Consider the following 24389-nt stretch of genomic DNA (forward strand, 5'->3'; position numbering starts at 1 on the left):
GGGAGGGCTTCTAATGTCCTGGCCCCACTGGTGGACCTCCTGATGGCACCTGGTATTTCTGGCCACTGTGTGACAGAGTGTTGGACCAGATGGGCCTTTGGCCTGATTCAACATTGGCATCTCTTATGTTCTTATGTTCTTATGTTAACCTGGGTTTCCCAGAGCAAGACCCAGTATTCCACCTGCTATCCTACCTGTGTGTAGTTTCTTTGTTCTTTCACTGTGACTTCTCCATATCCTTAACACATTTTTTTTCCAAATCCATCCGGGTCAAAGAATCTGAAGGGTTATATTTTAATATGTTCCTCATCAGTGTTCTTTTAATGTTAATTTGCATATTGGTAATTGTGCCTTTCACAGCCATTCTCTGTCACCTCTGTTCAAACAGGTCATCAGGTGTGGCTGGGAGGCCAGCCATTCTCTGTCACCTCTGTTCAAATAGATCATCAGATGTGGCTGGGAGGGTGAAGAATTCTTGCAGTTAGCTTGCAGTCATAAGGACACTTTCCTGAGAGTCAGCCTCACTTGCCAAACTGGGACTTCTGAGTAGAGCGGCTCCCCTCTCCTTGTTATATCGTCACGCGTGTGTGTGTTGGCAGTCGGGAACAATTGCTATAGTTTCGGTGTGGCTTACATTTTAGATAACTGACTACCTTCTGGAAAAAACCAGCTTTAATTAGGGTTGCCAACTGTCCTAGAGAAAGATGCCCGGCCTCTTTAATAGAGGCTTAAGGGGATGTTATCCACCAGGTGACGTTATTAGTAGAAAAGAGTAAGAGTCCAGTAGCACCTTAAAGACCAACACAATAGCAGCGGTTCCCAAACTTATTTGGCCTACTGCCCCCTTTTCAGAAAAAAATATTTATTTATTTATTTATTCTTTAGATTTGTATCCCGCCCTCCCCGAAGGCTCAGGGCGGCTAACAAGGGCATAGATGCCAGATTAAAACATTAAGAACAGTATAAAAATACAATAATACAACATAATACAGTTATTAAAAATATCGGTGCTCCAATACTCACTCCGAATCCTAAAACCAAGATGGTGTTCTGAAGATGTTAGAACAACAGCGGTATATGTCCCCACCACCCTGTCATCCGCCAGGGATGTCTCGCACCCCTGATGAGACCCGCACCAGCGGTGGTAGAGTGCGGTGATGGAAAAAGCGTTGGTGGAATAATGGTGGCGGCGGCTCCTACTCGAAAGCCTGGCGGAAGGGCTCTGTTTTGCAGGCCCTGTGGAACTGCACAAGGTCCCGCAGGGCCCGGATCTCTTCTGGGAGCTCATTCCACCAGGTAGGAGCCGCCACCGAGAACGCCCTGGCCCTGGTCACAGCACGTTTGATGGGCCTGGGGCCTGGGATATCCAGGAGGTTTTGGCTCCCGGACCGTAGTGCCCTTGGGGGAACATGCGAGGAAAGGCGGTCCCTTAGGTAGGCCGGACCCTGGCCATATAGGGCTTTAAAGGTAAGAACCAGCACTTTGAGGCGAATCCGGTACGCCATTGGAAGCCAGTGCAGCGGTTTCAGCACAGGCCAGATGTGATCCCGTCTAGGGAGACCCATCAGCAGCCTGCACTAGTTGCAGCTTTCAAATTTGCTCCTACCACCCACCTGGATTGTTCCAAGGGCTGCCAAGTCCCGCGAAAGCGGGAGGTTGCCCGCCCAAAGGGCCACCAAACTGCCAGTCCAGATCCGGTCAGCGGGGGGAACCCCACCCCCAAAGTGCCCAGATCGGGCTGATGTGCCCAGGGTGATGATGTCATCCAGAAGTGACGTCATCACGCTGGGCACGTCAGCCTGAAAATGTTCCTTGCTGGGACCTACTCTCCCTCGCTGTGCCAGGTAAGACACTTGGCAACCCTAATCATTCCAGCGTCCCCCAGGGGGCGGTATTGCCCACTTTGGGAACCCTACCCTCCCTTCCCCTGCCAGTGGCCGGGGGGCATGAGAGGTATCGGATAGGGTATGACCTTTCATGACCTGAAGAAGTGCACATGCGCATGAAAGCTTCTACCCAGAATTAAACTTTGTTGGTCTTAAGGGCGCCATTGGACTCAAACTTCCTCATCTGCTGTAACTGGAAAAAGTATGGAATACTGTAAAACACTGGTCACGGTAGCTACATGAGATTGTCCTAGTGAAATGACTTTACAAAAAGCCATTTGAACAAAATCTTCTGGGGTAATTTGGCCTGGCAGCAGCTCGTTTCGTGGAAGTAACAGCTTTCAATTACAGGATTCAATAAATCCATTAGGGTTTTTATAGAGGAGCTCCACAAAGCATCTCTTACAGGGCAAATCTGAGAACGGTTCATATTTAAATGAGTCTGCAGCTGCCGTGGGCCAGCATACCCAGACTTTGTGGAAGTCAGCAGAAAACTTTCCATTGAGTCCGATGATTGTGCAATAAGAGGTCATATGTATGGATCAAATAATCAGGCCATGCGTGGCAACAGCACGGAATGGGAATGGACCATCTCTTTGTGAATCAGTTCCGCCTACTCGACCTTATCTCTTAAACTACTGAGCGGTGGCAACATCAATGAACAGCCATTATGGCCGTTCGAAACCCACCGCGGTCGGGGTGAGCTCCCGGCCCACGTCCCAGCTCCCGTCCACCCAGCGGTTCAAAAGCATCATAAATGCAAGTAGATAAAGTGGGTACCTGCCCTAGGTGGCAGGGGGCACCCCTCCTCCTTGTGAGGTAAAGGGCTCAGCGGCGGCAACGATGGCGGCGGAGCAGTTCCTGGCGACCCAGTGGAGCAACGTCGGAGGTGGAGCCCGGAGAAAGTGGAGCCTTGGAGCGTATGGTGACATGCGGCGCAGCACAGCAGAGCCACCTGTGGACAGTAGCTGGAACTTCAGCCAACACAGAGCCACGCGCCAAGACGAGACCTGCCGGAAGAAGCTGCTCGGGGAAGATCGGCTCCAGAAAGGGCACCAGGACGCCAATATCTGAAGCCGTGGAAGGAAGCCGGATGACAACTAGCCCGGGGTGCTGGTAGGCAGTCACCACCCTGTAGACAATGTGGCCCTAGTCAGGTTAATTGGTTGGTTAGAACCACTATGTAAACCGCCCAGAGACCCTGTGGGGTCAGGGCGGTATATAAGCTGAAGGTATAAATAAATAAATAAATAAATAAATAAATAAATAAATAAATGCCTGAATAAATAAATAAATAAATACTGCGTTGCTAGCTGTGCAGTTCTTGTAGAGAAGCTGCCCTATACTGAGTCAAGCCATTGGCCCTTCTGTTCCACTGTGTAGGGTTGCCAGGCCTCCCCAGCCGCTGGCAGGGGATAGGGGGTAGGGTTGCCAGATCCAGGTTGGGAAACTCCTGGAGATTTGGGGATGGAGCCTGGGGAGGACAGGGACTCATTGGTGTGTAATGCCATATAAAGGTAAAGGTAAAGGTTCCCTTGCTCGAAAGCCAGTCGAATCTGACTCTAGGGTTGCGGTACTCATCTCCGTTTCAAAGCTGAAGAGCCAGCGCTGTCCGAAGACGTTTCCGTGGTCATGTGGCCGGCATGACTAAACACAAAGGTGCACGGAATGCTGTTACCTTCCCACCAAAGTAGTACCTATTTATCTACTTGCAATTTCTTGCTTTCGAATGGCTAGGTTGGCAGGAGCTGGAACTAGAGACGGGAGCTCACTCTATCATGCGGCACCCGGGTCTCGAACTTCTGAACTACTGACCTTCTACAGCCTACAGTTCAGCGTCTTAACCACTTGAGCCTCCACTTGCTGTATAGCAAGGGTGTTAAACTCATTTGTTATGACATATGAGGCCCAGATCTGACATAAATGAGACCTTGTTGGACAGGGCCATGTGTGTCATAAAATGTAATGCCAGGTAGCGGAGACATAAACTTTATAAAGGACACAAACACAAAGGGGGGGGGGGGTTATACCCAGAATTAAACGTTACTGTTTATTGGCACCAGACTCAAAATTTGTTCTGTTGCTTCACGCCAACATGGCTACCTGCCTGAATCTATTATTATTATCATCGTCGTCGTCATCATCCTGCTTGGACCTCACATTTCCCCCGACATTCCCCCTTGGTGTTTAGCCTCTCTGGTGGGTTTTTTCTTTTTAAAAAATTTCTAAGGCTAGAACAGCAGGTGCTGATGCCCACCTCACACTCTTAGACCCAAGTACTTCCAGGACTTGCTGAATCAAATCGAAATGACTTCCACGCCATGGTGTGTCGGATCCCAGCCTATGGCGATGGTAGACGATTTGTGTGCAAAGCAATACATTCCCTTTGTTGTTTCAGGGAGATTCAAGCACCTTTCCCTCCACTTGCACATCAGTTGTGATAAAACTGCATTTTTTGCAGTCATAAATAACAATTGTCAATTGTAAAAAAAAATGATTGTCCGTTGCACGATTTTATTTATTTATTTATTTGGCATTGCACTGCAAACTGCCTAATGTAGGCGTCTAACTCTAGTAAGATTTGGGAGGTGATTCGATCTGACAGAAGCGTAAATATGCCTCGGAACTAAAACAAGTACTTAATTTGCAAGGTTCTAAATTGAAAATCAATTCAGCTTTAAAAGGGACGGCCTTGGTATTTGTAGGAGAAGAAAGTATAGTTTGAACCAGGGGTCATTTAGTAGAAAAAGAGGTGCAGGAGCTCATTAGCATAACTCATTAGCATAACTCATTTGCATATGCCACACACCCCTGTAACCTACCACTCAGGCTCCACTGGACTGTTTTGGATTGCTAGCTATGGGGGGGGGGGGGGGAGGGCTTGTCTCGCCCACACGTTACCTGGCTGGTTCTTGCTCTGAGTTAGGGCTGCTGGGAGCAGGGGGTGGGGCTTGTTGCATGTTTCCCCCCCACCTCGGGCTCTTTACTGCAGTAGCTCTGCTCCTGTGCGCTCCTGCAGGAAATGACCCCTGGTTTGAACTAACACACTGGAAGTATAGAAGCCACTGTTGTGAGTTTAGTGATCTCTGCCTTGGTATATTTGTTTTCGTGGGTTCTGTAATTTTATGAATATCTGTGTACTTCTAGCTCCAGCGTATTTTGGGACCCTCCTACCGTACATGAGCATTCAGGACATGGCTTTACATTACTCATTTTGGATGCCTCAGTCTTGGGATGATCAGGAGCTTCTGGGTAATTTTAGCGGCTTTGTCATATTAATAAATAACAAAATGCCATCAAGTTGCAGCTGACTTATGGTGATCTGTCATGAGGTTTTTAAGGCAAGAGATCAGCAGAAGTGGTTTGCCTTTTGTCTTCTGCTGAACAGCTAGGGTTGCCAAGTCCCACCTTCATCATAGTGGGGGAGTCCTGCACCCTGTCTGGGAGATCTATGGTACCATAGATTTCAAAGTTCGGAGTTCAAAACCTTTATTGGCATAGATCATAATCATACACAATCGCCATTCAGTTCATGGATTTGACACACAGCTTCCTCATTATAAGGCAGTTACAGAACTTGGCAACCGCTTCAATAACCGCTATATTTTGTGAAGCCAATAAACGATATAACCTTTTGTCATCGGATTGCTTGGCATCATTCTTAAGAATATCTTCTAGATAGGCTGCCCGAATGTCAGCATACAAACTACAATAGAGGAATACATGTTCGATTGTTTCAATCTCCTCTGAATCACAAGCACAGAACCTTACAGAGTAGGGGATTTTCTTAAATCTTCCTGCTAAAACCGCAGGGTACCATAGAGTTTTCAGGATGGTTGCTAGAGCATTGCCAAGCGACATGCCCAGCGTGATGATGTCATTTCCGGGTGACGTCATTGTGCCGGGCACGTTGGCCCGATCTGGCCCCTTTGGGGGTCGGGTTCCCTCCGCCAGCTACATCCGGTGGGCAGGCTTGAGGGGCAGAATCCTATACACCATGCCCCCCGGGGGATCTGGCAGCCCTATGAACAGCAACAGTGGTCTTTTTTGGTGGTCTTCCATCCAGGTACTCACCATGGCTGTCCACAAGCTCAGGTGAGACTGGCCTATTGGGGCTGCTTCGTTTTGTCTTGAAATGTTTTACCCACATCAGTCTTTGGTCTGCTTGGGCCAGGATTGTTTTCTCAGACTCTCAGTGGATTCCCAGGGTCTTAGGCAGGGAGAGGACTTTTCCAGTGCTTCTTTCTGAGACCCTCTTACCTGGATATGCCAAAGTCCTTGTACATGCAAAGCATGTGCTGTACCACTAAGCTGTGGGTTCTCCCTAGGGTTGCCAGCTCTGGGTTGGGAAATACCTGGAGATTTAGGGGGGTGAAGCCCTAGAAGGGGGGTTGAGGAGCAGAGGGACCTCAGCGGGGTATAATGCCATAGAGTCCCCATTACAAAGCCATTTTCTCCAGGAGAACTCATCTTGGCTGACCAGAAATCAACCGTAATAGTAGGAGATCTCCATGTGCCACCTGGAGGTTGACAAGTCTAGGTCTTCCTATACTGTACGTTTGTACAAGCACATTTAGCTAGCAAAATATAACCAATGTGTACACAGTATTCCATTCTCTACTTGCACTCTGTTAATGAGTACCAGCGGGGAAAAGGTTATGGATTGTGTTTCTTGGTAATTGTGTGCGTTCGCACCCACCAAGCAGTTTGACACAGTTGTCTTGTAGAATGCTTTCCACTCATTTCTGCAATTTCCTTAATGTGCCGGGGTATTAATAGATCACACCGAGTCATGGACAGCAATGTCCATGTTGTTTTAATTACTTACAAATGCAACACAGTCTGTCTTAATTAGTTGAGTCATTGCTCAAGTTCCCCCCCCCACACACACAAAAGCAGAATGTTAAAAGAATGAATATCACCCCACCAAGCCTACTGTTACTAGGGTTGCCAAATAATTCTTCGCCGGGTGCGCGCGCTGCATGCATATCACCTGGAAGTGACGTAGGCATGCTGGGCGTGGGGCCATGGCCATACAAGGGAAAACCATAGAGTTTTCCCTTGTATGGCCGTGGTCCTGCCCCCGGCGTGCCCGGCGTGCCCACGTCACTTCCTAGTGACGCGCACGCCGGGGTTACCAAGTCCTTTCTCATAGTTAAGTTTTGCAGTCAGAGTGCTGGAAGATGCCATGTCTGCTGTGCCGGATCCTTAGACTTTAGGACCACGATTAGTGTTGTCCGCCTCCAGGTGGGGCCTGGGGATCTCCCGCTTTTGCAACTGAACTCCAGTTGACAGAGGTCAGCTCCCCTGGAGAAAATGGCTGCTTTGAAGGGTGGAATCTATGGCATTGTACCAGGCAGGGTTGCCAAGTCCTACCTGTTGCTGCAGTGGGGGACTCCCGGCTCGCTCCTGGAGTGCGCGCACACGCGCTGCAACCACGTCACCCAGGCACACTGGGGGCGAGGCCATGACCATCCGAGGGGAAACCAAAGAGTTTTCCCTCGGATGACCGTGGCCCCGCCCCCAGCGTGCCCGGCGTGGTTGCATCACTTCTGAGTGACGTGCACGTCGCGTACTTTGGGAGTGGGCCTCCCCCCGGGGCCCGATCCGCCGGCGGCGAGGAACGGGCCTCTGGGTCAGGGTTTTCCCCGCCCCCCAGGGGGGACTTGGCAAGCCTAGTACCAGGCCTGTAGCCAGGATTTTGTCATTTGGGGTGCCTTTAAATAAGTTGGGGGGCACTGATGTCACTTGGAGAAGCAAGCCATGCTTGGGGAAGGGGTAGCAGCAGCAGCAGTGGGCTCGGTGGAAGTTGTGGGGCCTTGGCAGGAAGTTCAGGGGCAAGGCCTGCATGCTGAGGCCCCTCCCCTCCCCAAACCCCGCCCTCTCCTGGCTCCACCCCCAAAATCTCCAGGTATTTTCCAACTCAGACCTGGCAACCCTAACCACAATGGCGTTAAGAGAGGGTGCAAACTCTCTTTCTTTTTCCCCCCTTGATCAAATTTGAATATTTCCAGAGAACTCCCGGGATCTTCATATTAAATGTGACTGTTGTCATAAAAAAGTAGACCAACTCATGTACTGATATTTTGAGTATTAGTATAGACCTCAGGTTTCAGCCCAAGGCCCACATCCCTTTGCTTGCAGAAAACCATGTGAGAGAGGCTGCAAAATTCTTACACGTTACGCTAGACTCAAGGGGGCCACTGAAAACTGGAGCCCTGTCTTCCAGTGCATTTCTTCGGCTTTTAAAGTAGCAGCCAAAGGAAGCAGAGGGCCAGTGAGGGAACCTGCAGCATGAAGATATTACATTACACGTCTTACTTCTATCACAAAGTGAGGAGAGGAGATGTGGGGCTACTGTGCATTTGCCGTGAGATATATTCTTACCTGCAGAGCATCCATAGCGTGTGACAGTGCCGAGGCCCGACCAAATTTATTGTGTATGTCACCAATTGGGTCACTTTTTTTTAGCTCCTGGGAAAAGAGAACTGTATGGATTTCCAAAATCGAACTGGAAACCAAAGGGTGTATGTGACTGTGGTATTTCTAATATCGATGTGTTCCCACTTTCTGCATTTAAACCTCAAAGCCAAATAAAAAAGCATTTTTTGGGGGAAAAAACAATCTCTCACTGGTGACAGCCAAGTCTGTAGGCACGGGTTCCAGGAGCTCCTGTTCTTGTTGTTGTTGTTCAGTCGCACAGTCGAGTCCGACTCTTTTCGACCCCATGGACCAAATCCCGCCAGGCCTGCCTGTCTTCCGCCGTCCTCTGAAGTTGGCTCAATTTCATGTTCATTGCATCTATGACACTGTCTAACCATCTCATCCTTTGCCGTCCCCGTCTTCTTTGACCTTCAATCTTTCCCAGCATCAGGGTCTTCTGTTAAGGAACTGCATACTGCATATTTTTTTGGTTTCTTTCTGATCCACAATGAAACAGAAGATTTTCTTCTATACTGTCAATTTGCACTGTAGCCCTTTGCCCATATACATTCTGACAGGTTTGACCTCTCTTGATAATATTACTACAGTCTATTTTGAGATATTAGAAAGCTGATTACAAAAATGCCCTATCATACACTGAATTTTCTTTGCAATTTAATCTCAAATATGGCTAAGAGCAGACCTTTTAACTTTGCTGAGAATGTGCCTCTCTTTTGAAATTCTGCATCTCCAGAAGATCCAGAAATATTTTCTAAAATTGATACACTGAGCCTGTGTCTTCTGAACTGGAACATTGTACCCATTAATTTCAAGTATATTGGGTTTTCTGTGGCTGCCTAGGAATGAGAGAGAGCCATTGCCTTCACAAAGCAGTCTTTGGTCCTTTCCGCATCTGCCTGCCGCTCCAGATTTCCGCAGTGTTTGAGTTGAGGCAATTTAAGTCCACAACAAAACAGCATCCAAATAACCCAGGGTTAGACAGTGTCATAGATGCAACGAACATGAAATTGAGCCAACTTCAGAGGACGGTGGAAGACCGGAAGGCCTGGCGTGGTCTGGTCCATGGGGTCGCGAAGAGTCGGACTCAACTGTGCGACTGAACAACAAAAAAACAATTACTCATTGGATGTTTTCCTGACATAGCTTTATCACTGATTGTAAGGCTACGTTCACTGATATTTCCGGAATGGGGTCATTTAAAAGACGGTGCACTTTTAAAGCATCAGTAAGGTCCGTCATGTTGGCTAAGATAGGATTTAAACATCTAGCACGTAAAACCACGTAAAATTGACCATGCAAACAAATATGCGAAACAGCTTCAATACATCCAGAATAAATGAATAAATAAATAATGTGCAGAATTTGGGGGGGGATTCTGGATGAAAAAGAAGCTTGAATTCGATTTTAGTGTAGAATCCAGGGGTCATTTCATAGAAAAAGAGCTAGGGGAACTCATTAGCATAACTCATTAGCATATGCCACACCCCCTGACATCAGGGGCCCGGCGGTGGACCTGCAAGGCCAGCGGGAGTGCGAGGAAGCCCCGCCAAGGCCCTCCCTGGCCCCAGGCAGGCAGGGGTGGGGAGAGGCGGGGAGGAAGCAACTTACCCTCCCTCTTCTCCTGCCTCCTCCTGGCTGAATGAGGGCTGGAAGGGGGGCGGCCGGAAGCAGGGGGCGGGGCTTCATCATGTGCCCCGCCCCCTGCACCTCACCCAGGGGAACTGCGTTCCCCCGCATTCCCCCCGAAATGACCTCTGGTAGAATCGCTTGGAGGACACCACGGTGAACATGGATTAAAAGGAGGGTGCAGAAAGGGCCTACGATGCACAGATATGAGTGCATCACTTGATACCTCATTGCTGAATGATGTTGGGATTCAATTCCCCAGGTGGGGGCGGGGGATTCCCTGCTTTTGCGGGCTCCTGCTTGCCATTGGCCAGCTGGCCAACAGGAAGAAATCCCTCCCCTCCCTGACACCATGCGCAATGCACTGACGTCACTCAGAAATGATGTCAGTGACGTCAGGGGTGATGCTATGCTTTTGGGGCAAAACTCTAAGGTTTGAGGCCATTTTTACCATAGAGTTTTACCCCAAAAGCAGAGTGTCACCCCCGATGTTGCCCACACGATGACACAACTTCCTGGTGGAATCAGCACATTGTGCAAAGTCCCTGCCCATCCTAGAACATCCCCCCCCCCACAAATTCCCCCACTGGCATGATGAAGGTACCTGGCAACCCTAGAAAGATGGTTTCCAGGTTATTTGTTTGTTTGTTTACTTCAGTTATGCCTGTTGTTACCTACATGATGCTTGTAATGGGTGAGGAGCCCCTTGTAGGCAACAGAGTTGTGTCACTATTGATGGGCTGATGTCATTTCCTGTGTGACTGGAAGTGATGTTAGTGCATTGCATAGAGATTTATCCATAGAGGTTTCACCAGATGCTAGCACAACACCAGCAATGTGCTGACATCTCTTCTGGTCGCTCAGGAAGTGATGTCAGCATGCTGGGACACTGGCAGTCCCCCCCCCCGATTTTACTGCAGTTTTGCTCCTGCCACCCAGCTGAATAGCAGTGGGAAACAACAACGGGAGGTGGGAGATCCCTCACCACAACAGGAAAATAGCTATCCTGTTTATACCCAGGGCTGCCAAGTCCCCCCGGGGGGCGGGGAAACCCCCACCCGGGAGGCCCGTTCCCCGGCACCGCCAGATCGGGTTCCGGGGGGAACCCCACCCCCAAAGCACGTCACACGGAAGTGACGTAAGCACGTTCGGGATGTTTGGGGCGGGGCCACAATCATCCGAGGGAAAACTTCCATGTGACGTGCTTGCGGCGCACGCACGCTCTGCGCACTCGTGAAGACTCCCGGAGAAGCTGGGACTCCCCCGCTCCAGGACACGTGAGTACTTGGCAATCCTATTTATACCTCACCTTACTGCCTAGTGGGGATTTAAAGTATCACACACCATTCTCTTCTTCTTTTTATCCCCACAACCCCTCTGTGTAGTAGGTTAGGCTGATATGTCGGACTGGTTAATGTGAGCTAGGGATGCCAATGATGACCTGGAAAATTCCTGGAGAGATTGGAGGTGGAGCCTGGGGAGGGCAGAGTTTGGAGGGGGGAGAGGCCTCAGTGGGGTAGAATGCCATAGAGTCAACCCTCCAAGGTAGGCGTTTTCTCCAGGGCCACTGATCTCTGTCACCCGGAGATCAGTTATAATTCCAGTGATCTCCAGACCCCCACCACCACCACAAGGCTGGCATACCTAACATGAGCTGATCTCTTCAGGGAACCCATTTCAATGTTACGGCTTTTGCAGGGCCTCAGACTGTGGCAGGTTGAATGTTAACTCCTGGGATCATATTCACAACTGGTCTCCAGGCATCAGAGATCAGTTCACCTCGAGACAATGGCCCCTTTGGAAGGTAGACACAATGGCATTGTAACCCATTGAAGTCCCGCCCTTCCCCAAACCCCGCCCTCCTCAAGCTCCACCCCCCAAAAATCTCCAGGTATTTCCCAACACAGAACTGGCAACTCTACTCCAGGCACACAAAACGTATCAGAGCAAAAGGCTCCAGGCTGGCCTTCTTCCTGGCATGTTGGTTTCCTCTGTGAAGCCCCGAGCCGTAATAAACATCAACAGTGATGCCATGTGATGAACTGAAAAAATAAGTTATGGAAATGAACAGATACTAAGAAAAAAAAACCAAGGTGTCAAAATGTGAGGCTTCCTTTGAGCTGACAGCCAAGTGCCCCCCCCCCCCAGACCACTGCCCTAAATTAGAGAACCCTTGGATCAGGGGCAAAAAATGACCCTGGGTGAAAAGGGATATGAATATGTGTTTCATAAATTATTTTAATAATGTGTTTATTACAAAGGGACGGAGGGAATTTAAGGAGGGGGATGGGTACAGAGACAACATTAACGGTGTTTATGGAAAGAGAATAGCGTTGATTGAGGGGTGAGAGTCTTACTAGCTTTTTTCTAATATGTTTGTTCAAACATTCCTTGTTAATATGTTTAGTTTTGCAAAATCCGTGTTGTACAATATAGATATTGATGTACCTTAATATGAGACCTTGGCATACGTCACACTAAAATTGTATGTGTTTAATCCCTTCATTAACCAGGTCTAAGGAGGTAGGTGGAGGGGGGAATAGATGCCTCCAAAACCCGTTCTCGGTTCTTTTTAGGGCAAAAATGCATCTGCACAAATAATATACTCAGCCAGTCACTGAATCCATTAATTACCCAACTTAATTGCTCGAGCGCTTCCAGCGATACTTAACTATGATTGGTTTCTCAATTATGTGATAGTGGATGGCTTACAATCAGTAGATGCAGCCCCCGGTGAATTTAGTTATGTACTGCTTTATCCATAACTGCGTTTGTACTGCGATAAGGCTCTGTGCCGGCTTCTGAAAGTTGGAATGTACTACGTAGCTCTTCAAACGGTGACATCTCAGGGCTGGATGCTTAACCGACGGTCTCCTGTGCACATATCCAAGTTTTTATCATACTTTCATTATCAGATCACGAGTTGGGGTGCAAGCCCCCTGGCGGATGGCAACAGGAGAAAAATATTTTATTTAAAAAAATGGCTCTCAGCCAGTGCCCCCTCCCACCATGTCCCCACCCATCTGGTCTCCTGCTGCTTGCCAGGCCCAGCTTGAGAGCCCTACATAGAGTCCAATGCTGCCATTTTCACCAGGGGAAGTGACCTCTGTACTTTGGAGGTAATTTCAGAAGATCCGCAGGCTCCACATGGAGGCTGGCAACCCTAATCCCAACGGTATATAGGATTCTAGAGCAGGGGTGTCGAACTCATTTGTTATGAGGGCCGGATCTGACATAAATGAGACCTTGTTGGGGCGGGCCATGTGGTGTCATAAAATGTTATGCCAGGTAGCGGAGATATAAACTTCATAAAGGACACAAACACAAAGATGGGGGGGGTTACTTAAAATTAAAAAAACATGCTTAAAACATTAGCTCTGTAAGCTGCAAACCTACTTTTGATTTATTGACATTCACCACAGAAATCTCATGCTCAGAGTGCTGAGTCTAGGACCCAGGTTAGAACATGAAATGGCTGAGTGATTAAGAGAGACTGGCGAAGCAAGCTGTGATGAAACAGCAGCAGCACAATTGGAAGCAGGAGATGGCCTAGTTCCACTGCGGGCCTGATGGAAGCCCTCCGAGGGCCTGATCTGGCCCCCGGGCCACATGTTTGACACCTCTGTTCTAGGGTCAATTTCACACTATTTGTGAAATTGGTCAATTTCACACTATTTGTGAAATTGGACACTATTTGTGAAACTGGTCAATTTCACACTATTTGCTGTGCAGCCGGGTTTTGACCCGCAGCTCCCCCCGATTTCCCCCGCGTCTTCTCAATCTCAAAAAACAAAGACCGAGAAGGCGCAGGGGAAATCGGGGGGAGCTGCAGGTCAAAACATGGCCGCACAGCAAATAGTGTGAAATTGACCAATGCAAGCAGGGGAAACAGAAGAGCGAGGGTGGCACAGCTGCTTGTGGGAAATCGGTCCCAGTAATAGGTCTCAATCACATGCACAATCAGCCACACCATAGGCGTGAATGCTGAGAGGATTTAAAGGGCGCAATCAGACACAAACATCTGGGAAGCGCCCCGCACCCATCAGCAGCCCATTTTGCTCCACCGCAGAAGCGGAGTAAAAAAACACTAGGGAAAGTCCGGTAGCAAACGGGTTGCTATGGGCCACGGACGGACTTTACCCCCGCATGGTCAAAGCAATGGTATTCCCAGTAGTCATGTATGGCTGCGGGAGGTGGACTATAAGGAAGGCCGAGCGCCGAAGAATAGATTCTTTTGAACTATGGTGCTGGAGAAGACTCTTGAGAGTCCCTTGGACTGCAAGAAGATCCAATCAGTCAATCCTAAAAGAAATCAACCCTGACTGTTCCCTGGAAGGCCAGATACTGAAACTGAAGCTGAAATACTTTGGCCACCAAATGAGAAGGGAGCACTCACTGGAGAAGACCCTGATGCTGGGAAAGATTGAAGGTCAAAGAAGACAGGGACGTCAAAGGATGAGATGGTTAGACAGTGTCATAGATGCAATGAACATGAAATTGAGCCAACTTCAGAGGACAGCGGAAGACAGGAAGGCCTGGCATGATCTGGTCCATGGGGTCGCGAAGAGTCGGATTCGACTGTGCGACTGAACAACAACAACCCCCATTTCAGTATGCGCATAATCACATACTGCATAGGGAGCCCTCAGTGCGGAGATGCAAATCATTGATCCCTCGTTGAAGCGCACTGGAAACACATGGCAAAATAAACAAACCTACTCACGCGTGGTTGGGTCTGATTATGCAATGCCGGGCTGTGCCTGCAGCTTTCAAGGACTTTGTGATCGTGCAACTGCGAGTCAAATTCCTACAGAGCAAACAGCCTTGCTTCCCCCCTGCTTTATCTTGCGCACACTCATTTGTATCTGACAAAAGGAGCTACAACTCTCAAAAGCTTGTGCTCTGAAAACCTTTTTGGTTATTAAGGGGTCACTGGACTTGAATCTAGGTTTGCATACAGTGATCTGTGGATCAGAGAAACTATTTATGAATACATACCCACCATATCTTATCAGTCTTTGTCAGTCTATCTATTTTTGTCCTGCCTGTATATTAATTGATATAATCCAACCCATTTGACGCTTGGCCAATCTGGCTCAAGAAAGCCTATGACATTTTTAAAAATCACTTAAGGAGCTGTTGAATACTTTGATTGCGTGGTACTCAGTTGCCTACGAATGGCACAGTTATCGTTCTCACGTGATCTAGATGTCTTCCCTTACTGTCGATGGGTCCGTTTGTCTCTCTTTGTTCAAGTTAATTCCGCGAGGGTGCTGTTTACCAAGGAAATGTTTTTTTAAAAAAAAAACAATCCATGAATCTCAACTCCCAGAAAAGTAATGTGCAGTGCAACGAAGCACATCAGAGACTGCGGAAAGCCTCTGGCATTTGTCCAGCTCTGTCCAACCAGAGGGGTTTCTTTTTGGTTTTGCTCCTTTCTTTTCAGGGCTGCAAATCGTTCAGTGTTTTATGTTGTTTGTATGCTTGGGATCTGGAGAAACAAGGGAGCTAAAGTACCAAGGCATAATGCACTCCAAAGAGAGGGGGGAAGAAGACTGTATATATTTATAAAAGGGAGAATGGTTGAATTCTAGTGAGCCTTGTGACATTTACTAATCCCTCGATCCTGTTCAAGAAATAAACAACCGCTGCTTTTTCTTGCCGGTTTTTCTTTTCTATTCCTGTTAATCTTATTCATATGCTTTCTGAAGGACTGTGTAATTATCACGGAAACTAAATGGGATTGGTTTTCTTAGTCATTTTTTTCTAGGTCTGTGTGAGTCGCTTGAAATGAAACCTACCAGAAGTCTGGGGTTGTTGGGTTTTTTCAGGGCTATTTTTGGGCAGGAACGCACAGGAATGGAGTTCCGGCTGGCTCCCAAGTTGGCCACGCCCAGCAGGAACTCATTAGCATAATAGGCCACACCCAACAGCAAAAACTCATTAGGATTGGCAACATTAGGGGTGTGTGGCCTAACATGCAAAGGAGTTCCTGCTACCAAAAAAGGCCCTGGGTTTTGACAACAAACAAGGTAAACAGAATAAGAAGCAAAAGGTGGGTGTGGCTGGATGACCACACCTCTGGTAACATGGGGGTGTGTCCTAATATGCCAATGAGCTGTGCTGTCAGGGGTGTGGCCCAATATGCTAATGAGTTCCTGCTGTTGGGTGCGGCCTATTATGCTAATGAGTTCCTGCTGGGCTTTTTCTACAAAAAGAGCCCTGGGTTTTTTTAACAGAAGCAGTGTCTTAGAAACAAAAGCTAAAGGCAGGTCTGTATGTTATGGGTGATGCAAGTCTGCTGCTGAAAAGAGTATCCCCATAACAAGGTGTCTGCCCTCTCCCCATTACCCTTAACCGCTGTGACACCTCCTGTGCATTTTCATACAGTCCTATGCAATGTTCCCTCTAAGCTGTGGAGTCTTGTGCGCAAAACTTCTACTTTGTGAGCTACTGGCATTAAAGTTGGGAGCGAGTGCTTTCGCCACTGCCTACATTAGTTTGCTCTGGAGCCATCCTTCCTAAGATAAGACAAAAATATGTGAGCCGGAGGCTAAAAAACTGCGAGCTAGCTCACACTAACTCAGCTTAGAGGGAACACTGGTCCTATGATGTGTTTCCCTGTCTACAGAGGAATGTGGCCTGGGGAAATGCATGATGCGATGACACCAATTCCATCAGTAGGTGCCACTGCACCTTATAAGGGTTTGAGGGACAACTGGACACAGGCCTGCCCTTTTAAGCAGTAGTCCTGTGTCTCTGGTAACAAGCGTTTCCCGCTCCCGTAACCTGCAGGCCTCCCATTCCTACTTCTCCGTCTGAACAATTTGTCTTGCTGAATCAACCCCCTTTAAAAGTCCTCCTATTTTCAGATGTTGCTGTTTGATGTTGCCATAATTCTCAATTTTACTGTCCACAGAGAGCGAAGAGATTTACCAGCGGCAGGTGCTGTCTATTTCCTGTATCGTCTTTGGCATAGTCATGATGTGTTTCGCTGTCGACAGAGGAACGTGGCCTGGGGGAACGCATGATGCGATGACACCAATTCAATCAGTAGGCGCCACTGCACCTTATAAGGGTTTGGGGGACAACTGGACACAGGCCTGCCCTTTAAAGCAGTAGTCCTGTGTCTCTGGTTACAGGCGTTTCCCACTCTCGTAACCTGCAGGCCTCCCATTCCTACTCCTCCGTCTGAACAATTTGTCTTGCTGAATCAACCCCCTTTAAAAGTCCTCCTATTTTCAGATGTTGCTGTTTGATGTTGCCATAATTCTCAATTTTACTGTCCACAGAGAGCGAAGAGATTTACCAGCGGCAGGTGCTGTCTATTTCCTGTATCGTCTTTGGCATAGTCATAGTGGGCATGATCTGTGCAGCGTTCTACTTCAAAACAAAGTAAGAGCCTTTGTCTAGTCTTCATCCTGTCCTTATGCCTTTCCATTCATTAGTCGTCGACATTGATTAATGGGGAGGTTATGTTTGCTTTGACTGGATCTCAACCAAGTAGTGTCACCAGCTCTTGAGTTGGGAGGTGAAGCCTGGAGAGGGCACCTCCCCCCACATATGTATTCTGGGTCAGCCTGTTCTAGGAGAAGTACCTGTACAAGTGTCTCCAAGGTCTCTGTGACTGACGTCCATCACACCATTCACCTGGGTCCACGTGCACAGGGAGGTTATGTTTCCTTTGACTGGATCTCAACCAAGTGTCACCAGCTCTGAGTTGGGAGGTGAAGCCTGGAGAGGGCAGGGTTTGGGGAACGGATGGACCTCAGCAGGGTATAATGCCATAGAGTCCGCCCTCCAAAGCAGCCATTTTCTGTGGGGGAACTGATCTTGGTCATCTGGAGATCAATTGTAATAAGTGGGAGATCTCCAGGTGCCCCCTGGAGGTTGGCAACCCTACAACCAAGGGTAGAAGGGTAGCCCTCCTTGACAGAACAAGATTTTCTTCTCATATTGTCATCTCTTATCATTGGACTAAGACACTGTGAATGTCCTGGAAACAGGTTTGGGGATACCAACCAAGTAACGGAAGCCAAGCACGGTGATAGTATCGTTCAGCCGGAGAGGATCCACTTTGATTGATGACCGATGCATGGGTTATAGGTCTGAGCAAAGGATCTGGAAGTTTGCATGGACCAAAGTGCAGCTCAGTCTATTCAGTTTGATGGCTAGCTTGTAGTAATGAGGATCCTTAATTAAAGACGCATGCGCACAATGGATGTACATAAATGGGGTACAATGCACCAGGAATTTCTCAGGTAGTAATGCTCGCAGAAATCATATTTTAAATGACATTTGAAGGGAATCTATGGAAACGGCCCGCAGGGCTCTTTTTGTAGCAGGTACTCGTTTGCATATTAAGCGACAGACTCCTAATGTAACCAATCCCCCAAGAGCTTACAGAAGCCCCTGTAAGAAGAGCTCTGTAAGCTCTTGGAGGATTGGCTACATTAGGGGTGTGTGGCCTAATATTCAAAGGAGTTCCTGCTACAAAATGAGCCCGGGAAATGAATTTGGTATCTTTGGGGTTGTTGGGTTTTACCAATCCCCATGTTATCACTGGGTTTCATCTGCACTGAAATCAAAAATTTTGATGTAAACCGGCCAAAATTCTACTATATTCAGGATGAAGGAGGAGAGGAAGTTATTGATCTCGACATGATGCCCCAGTTGTCCTACTATCTACCTTGGAGATTGTGCTTCACCCTAACAGAGAAAAGTCTATTTGAGCAATCTACTACACCCCCAAGATGTCATTCTGTCTCTGTTTCTGCCAGGCTAACCCAACCGGCTCTTTAAATATATGCTGATGGACTCTAAAATAGTGGAGGGTGAGGGAAAAAGAGATCTTGGGGTTGAAGTGGATAGCTTGATGAAAATGATGACTCTGTGTGCTATGGCAACAGGGGTGGAGGCAATCTCTATACCAGAGACAGGAGGTGGTGGTGGCAGCTACAAGCATGGACGGCTTCAAGAGGGAATTAGATAAGCACAGGGCTCTAGTCGGGGGGGAGCTCTCAGGTATGGAGCTCCGGAAGAGAACCTCTAGGGGGCGGGGCGGTCACGTGGTGAAGCCCCGCCCCTTCTTTACCCCACCCTCTGCTTCGATCCTCATTCCGTCTGGGAATGAGGATGAAGCAGGAGGGTAAGTAGCCGGGCCTTCTGACACACTTCCGGTGATGTCAGGGGGTGTGGCCTTCTGTCACTTCCGGTGATGTCAGGGGGCGTGGCATATGCAAATAAGTTATGCTAATGAGTTATGCTAATGAGCTCCGGCAGCTCTTTTTCTACAACAAGACCCCTGGATAAGCATATGGAGCAGAGGTCCATCAGTGGCTATTAGCCACAAGGTATAGATAGGAACTCTCTGTCTGGGGCAAGTGATGCTCTGTATTCTTGGGGGTGGGGGGCAACAGTGGTAGTGTTCCTAGTGTCCTGGCCCCACTGTTGGACCTCCTGATGGCACCCGGTATTTTTGGCCACTGTGTGACACAGAGTGTTGAACTAGATGGGCCTTTGGCCTGATCCAGCATTGGCGTCTCTTATGTTCTTATGTTCATACAGATTGTTAAGAAAGGGATTGAAAATAATAATAATAATGTAATGTAGTGCCCTTTCTATAGATCTATGGTGCAGCCTCATTTAGAATAATGTATACAATTCTGGTTGCTAAAAAGATATTGCAGAGCTGGGAAAAGCAGAGACAAATGCAAATGAAATAATTATGGGGTTGAAGCACCTTCCGTACGGATAAAGCTAAGAATTCTGGGGTGTTTCCATTTCAAAAGAAGATAACCAAACAGGGGGATGTGATAAAAACTATGCACAAGGTGAAAAAATGTAGCTAAACAGAACTCCCCCCCCATTCCATAGAACTTGAGGGGCATCCAGGAAGTTGATGGATAACAGAGTTAGGACAGACAAAAAGGAGTGTTTTGTTTTGTTGTGCTTTGCTTAAGAGAAATTAAAACTGTGATTCACTGTCAGGCCGCTAGCATTGATGGCTGGTAAAAGAGGAGTAGACAGATACATGATGAGGAGGAGGAGATTGGATTTATGCCCCGCCCTTCACTACCCAAAGGCGTCTCAGAGCGGCTTACAAACTCCTTTCCCTTCCCCTCCCCACAACAGACACCCTGTGAGGTAGGTGGGGCTGAGAGAGCTCTGAGAGAAACTGCTCTTTTCAAGGACAGCTCTGACAGAACTATGGCTTGTCCAAGATCATCTAGCAGCTGCAAGTGGAGGAGTGGGGAATCAAACCCGGTTCTCCCAGATTAGAGTCCGCACACTTAACCACTACACCAAACTGGCTCACTTGCCATGATGATGAAAGGGAACCTCCTAAAGTTGCCAGGTCTTACCGTTCCCGTAGCGGGAGGCTCCTGGTTCCAGGATGATGACATCACTGGTAGTGACATCATCTCACTGCAGGCGTCATGCAGCGACATTGTAGCATTCAGGGCAAAACATCTACAGTAGTCATAGAGTTCCCTCCCAAATGCTAGAGCATCTCCATGCGACACCCCCGGGGTGATGATGTCACTACTAGTGACGTCATCTCATTAGCAGCATCCCCATGGGATGCTGCTGTTCAGGGGTGGGGCTTCCCCCACCGGCCAGCTGGCTTGCAGTGGATTAGGGCCCCCCAAATTGGGAGATCCCCCTGTCCCGACTGGGGCGATGGCAACCCTAGAACCTTCACATCCCGAGGCTCCCAAATACCAGTGCCGGAAGGCAACACCAGGGAAAGGCCTTGGCCTCTGGTTTTTTTGGTGGTTCTTCAGGATAGTTGATGGGCCACTGTGTGAAACAGGATGCTGTACTGGGTGGACCACTAGTTTGGCAGAGAAGGGCCCTTGTCATATTCTATGGTTCCCAGCCTCCAGGTAGGGCCTGGGTATCTCCCGCTTTTACAGCTGATCTCCAGCTGACAGAGATCAGCTCCCCTGGAGGAAATGGCTGCTTTGGAGGGTGGACTCTATGGCATGGTACCATGCTGAGGCCCCTCCCCTCCCCAAACCCCTCCCTCTCCTGGATCCACCCCCAATGTCTCCAGGTATTTTCCAACCCAGACCTGGCAACCCTATCATATTCTTATATTAGTCATCCACAAAGATTAGAGATCTTCTGGCTCATACATTTACTCAGGACCTCTACAGAGCCCAAAGCGTGTGCCTCGCCTCCATTACTGAACCTCTGCATTTATGTTGGCTATGAGTTGTGTCAGCTGTGAGTTGGCTATGAGTTGTGTTCACAATCAGTGTCAAGAAAAACCCTAAACACTGCCAAGAAACACACAACTGCAATAAAAATGAGCTAAAATAAAACATGGCAGTAAATTGTACATATTGTTAATTTGCCTGCTCCGTGCCTTTTCCTCATGTAGGTTTATTGGCTGCAAAATCAAATTGTGTTCCAGGAGAATCAGGATTTCCCAATGGCTACTGGTGCATGGTGGGATTTGGGTTGCTACAGCGGTGGGATTTTGGGGACACAGAGAGAGGGTTTTGTTGCCTGTGTGAAGGGTTGTTTCGGATTTGTGAAGGCGATTGTTCCAATTTTAGCTTCTTTATAGAGAGTTTCTATAGAGACATCACCCTGCCAAGTGCCAACAAAAGTCCGCATGGTCAAAGCAATGGTATTCCCAGTAGTCATGTATGGCTGCGAGAGTTGGACTGTAAGGAAGGCCGAGTGCCGAGGAATAGATTCTTTTGAACTACGGTGCTGGAGAAGACTCTTGAGAGTCCCTTGGACTGCAAGAAGATCAAATCAGTCAATCCTAAGAGAAACCAACCCTGACCGTTCCCTGGAAGGCCAGATAATGAAACTGAAGCTCAAATACTTTGGCCACCCAATGAGAAGGGAGCCCTCACTGGAGAAGAAGACCCTGATGCTGGGAAAGATGGAAGGTCAAAGAAGACGGGGACGGCAAAGGATGAGATGGTTGGACAGTGTCACAGATGCAACGAACATGAAATTGAGCCAACTTCAGAGGACGGCAGAAGACCGGAAGGCCTGGCGTGATCTGGTCCATGGGGTCGCGAAGAGTCGGACTTGACTGTGCGACTGAACAACAAAAGAGAGTTTCTCAGTGAGAGTTTCAGAGGGTAGTTGTGTTGGTCTGTGGCAGATTAGAGTCCAGTATCCCTTTAGAGACCAACAAGATTTTCGGGATAGGAACAAGCTCAGAAACCAAAAACCTTCTTGGTTTCTAAGGTGCTCCTCGACTCTAACCTAACTTTCTCCCTGAGACCTGAAGCATGTTACAGAGTACAGAAAGAAGAGGGGGAAACCGTAGCCAGACAGTAGAGGACATCGGATGAACAACACAGTAGGACCAGGGTTACACTGAACGACAATGCGAGCGACAGTGAGAACACAGAGCGTAAGACGGGCAGTGAACGATGCACAATGCAAAAGAAAACGGGGCTCAAATTCAGAAAGCAGAAATGTTTCCTTAAATCAAATGAACAGTCGAAAAGGCTTGACAGGATGTGCCACAGGAAGTGGCGGCGGCTACAAGCATGGGCGGCTTCAAAAGGGAATTAGATAAGCATATGGAGCAAGGTCCATCGGTGGCTATTAGCCACAAGGTATAGATAGGGACTCTGGGGCAAGTGATGCTCTGTCTTCTTGGTGCTTGGGGAGGGTCAACAGTGGGAGGGCTTCTAATGTCCTGGCCACACTGGTGGACCTCCTGATGGCACCTGGTATTTCTGGCCACTGTGTGACACAGAGTGTTGGATTGGATGGGCCTTTGGCCTGATCCAACATTGGCGTCTCTTATGTTCTTATGACAGGGCTTCCCAACCTTGAAGTGGTGTACAAATCACACTAGAGACCACTGTCTTCTTATACAGTTCTACTTACAACCAACATTAATAACACCTAACAAATGACAACTGCACCAATTGAATAGTGACCTAATAATAGCTATTCAACTGGTGCAGTTGGCATTTATGCAAACTATTTGGTCATTTATGCATGGTGGCAAAACTATTTGTTAGGTGTATTAATGTTGGTTGTAAGTAGAACTGTATAAGAAGACAGTGGTCTCTAGCAATGTTCCCTCTAAGCTGTGGAGTCTTGTGAGCAAAAATTCAACTTTGTGAGCTCCTGGCATTAAAGCTGTGAGTGAGCAATTTGGCTACTGCATAAATCAGTTTGCTCTGGAGCCATCCTTCCTGAGCGAAGGCAAAAATGTGTGAGCCAGAGGCTAAACAACTGAGCTAGCTCACACCAACTCAGCTTAGAGGGAACACTTGTCTCTAGTGTGATTTGTAGAGCACGACAGAGTGTTCTGTTTATTTGTTTGTATCTCTGCATTCTCTGTATTTCCATTTTTTTGTGTTTGTTAACCTAGAGGTGGTGGCTGAAGATTTTCTGGGATTACAACAGATCTCTAGGCAACAGAGATCAGTTCCCCTGGAGGAAATGTCCGCTTTGGAAGGGCGACTCTGTGGCGTTATGCCCATTTGAAGTGCTTCCCCTCCCCACACCCCATCCTCCTCAGATGACACCCCCCCAAAATCTCCAGGTATTTCCCAACTTGGGCCTGGCCGTCCTAGGCTTATCTCCAAAGAATTGCACAGGGAACTGCGTATGGCCAAGGCAACCTTGGACTCCCCCCCCCCCATAGCTTCCCTTCCTGCTAGCCACTTTTGAAATGAAGTTTCAAATGCAAAGCTGTAGATATGGCCTGAGGAGCTGGCATTTATCAAAAGCCCTTGGGCACACTTACAGCAGGCCTCGGATATAAGTACATTGAGAGTCTCTTTTAAAAAAAACATATTTTGCTCTTGAAAAACATAGACAGGGTCTCATCCCGGAATCCTGACCTTTTCTGTGTTGGCAGACAGAACAGGTCATATGTCTAAAGATGTACAGATGTTCTGTATATGATACAAAGGAAATGCAACTGCAGAAAGGTGAGCAAATCAAAAACACGTTGTGTCTCTTAGGCATGTGCCTTTTGTAGGATGAAGGTGATACCCATTAGAGAAGGGGAAGGTGGACTTTGTTACCAGTGAGCTTTTAGTTGCAAGGTTCCCCTGGCCACCAGTAGGGCATAGAGGGGCAATATAGTTGCCAGTTTAGGGTTGGGAAAGTCCTGGAGGTGGAGCTTGGTGAGGACAGGAACCTTAGTGGGGTACAATGCCACAGAGTCTACCCCCCAAAGCATCCTTTTTCTCCAGCAGAACTGATCTCTGTTGTCTAGAGATAACACGCAATTCTGTGGGGTCCCCAGGTCCCACCTGGAGCCTGGCATCCCAAAGTGAGCTACCTGTCACAGAATGGCAGTTTATAGATCAATTGTAGTGTTTCAGAACAAGTCTGCAGTGCTTGGGCGGAGAAACCTCTCCTCCTCTGTTTTCCCAAAGCAAACTGCCACCATGCCAAATTTTACCTTTCTCTACAGGGGAGGAAATA

At 48.1% G+C, this 24389-nt stretch overlaps 1 protein-coding gene across 1 annotated transcript in view; it reads left to right on the plus strand.

Annotated features, from left to right (window-relative positions):
• NRG3 (neuregulin 3) overlaps nucleotides 1-24389 on the plus strand; it is a 145945-nt gene that overhangs the window by 59384 nt on the left and 62172 nt on the right. Inside the window, exon 2 of the mRNA XM_015405720.1 lies at nucleotides 17249-17351. Within this exon, the coding sequence (XP_015261206.1) occupies nucleotides 17249-17351 (103 nt within the window). The remainder of the gene's footprint in view (nucleotides 1-17248; nucleotides 17352-24389) is intronic.

The sequence above is a fragment of the Gekko japonicus genome, unplaced genomic scaffold (assembly GCF_001447785.1).
Source record: "Gekko japonicus isolate JY-2015 unplaced genomic scaffold, Gekko_japonicus_V1.1 scaffold1458, whole genome shotgun sequence".
Classification (NCBI taxonomy): Eukaryota; Metazoa; Chordata; class Lepidosauria; order Squamata; family Gekkonidae; genus Gekko; species Gekko japonicus.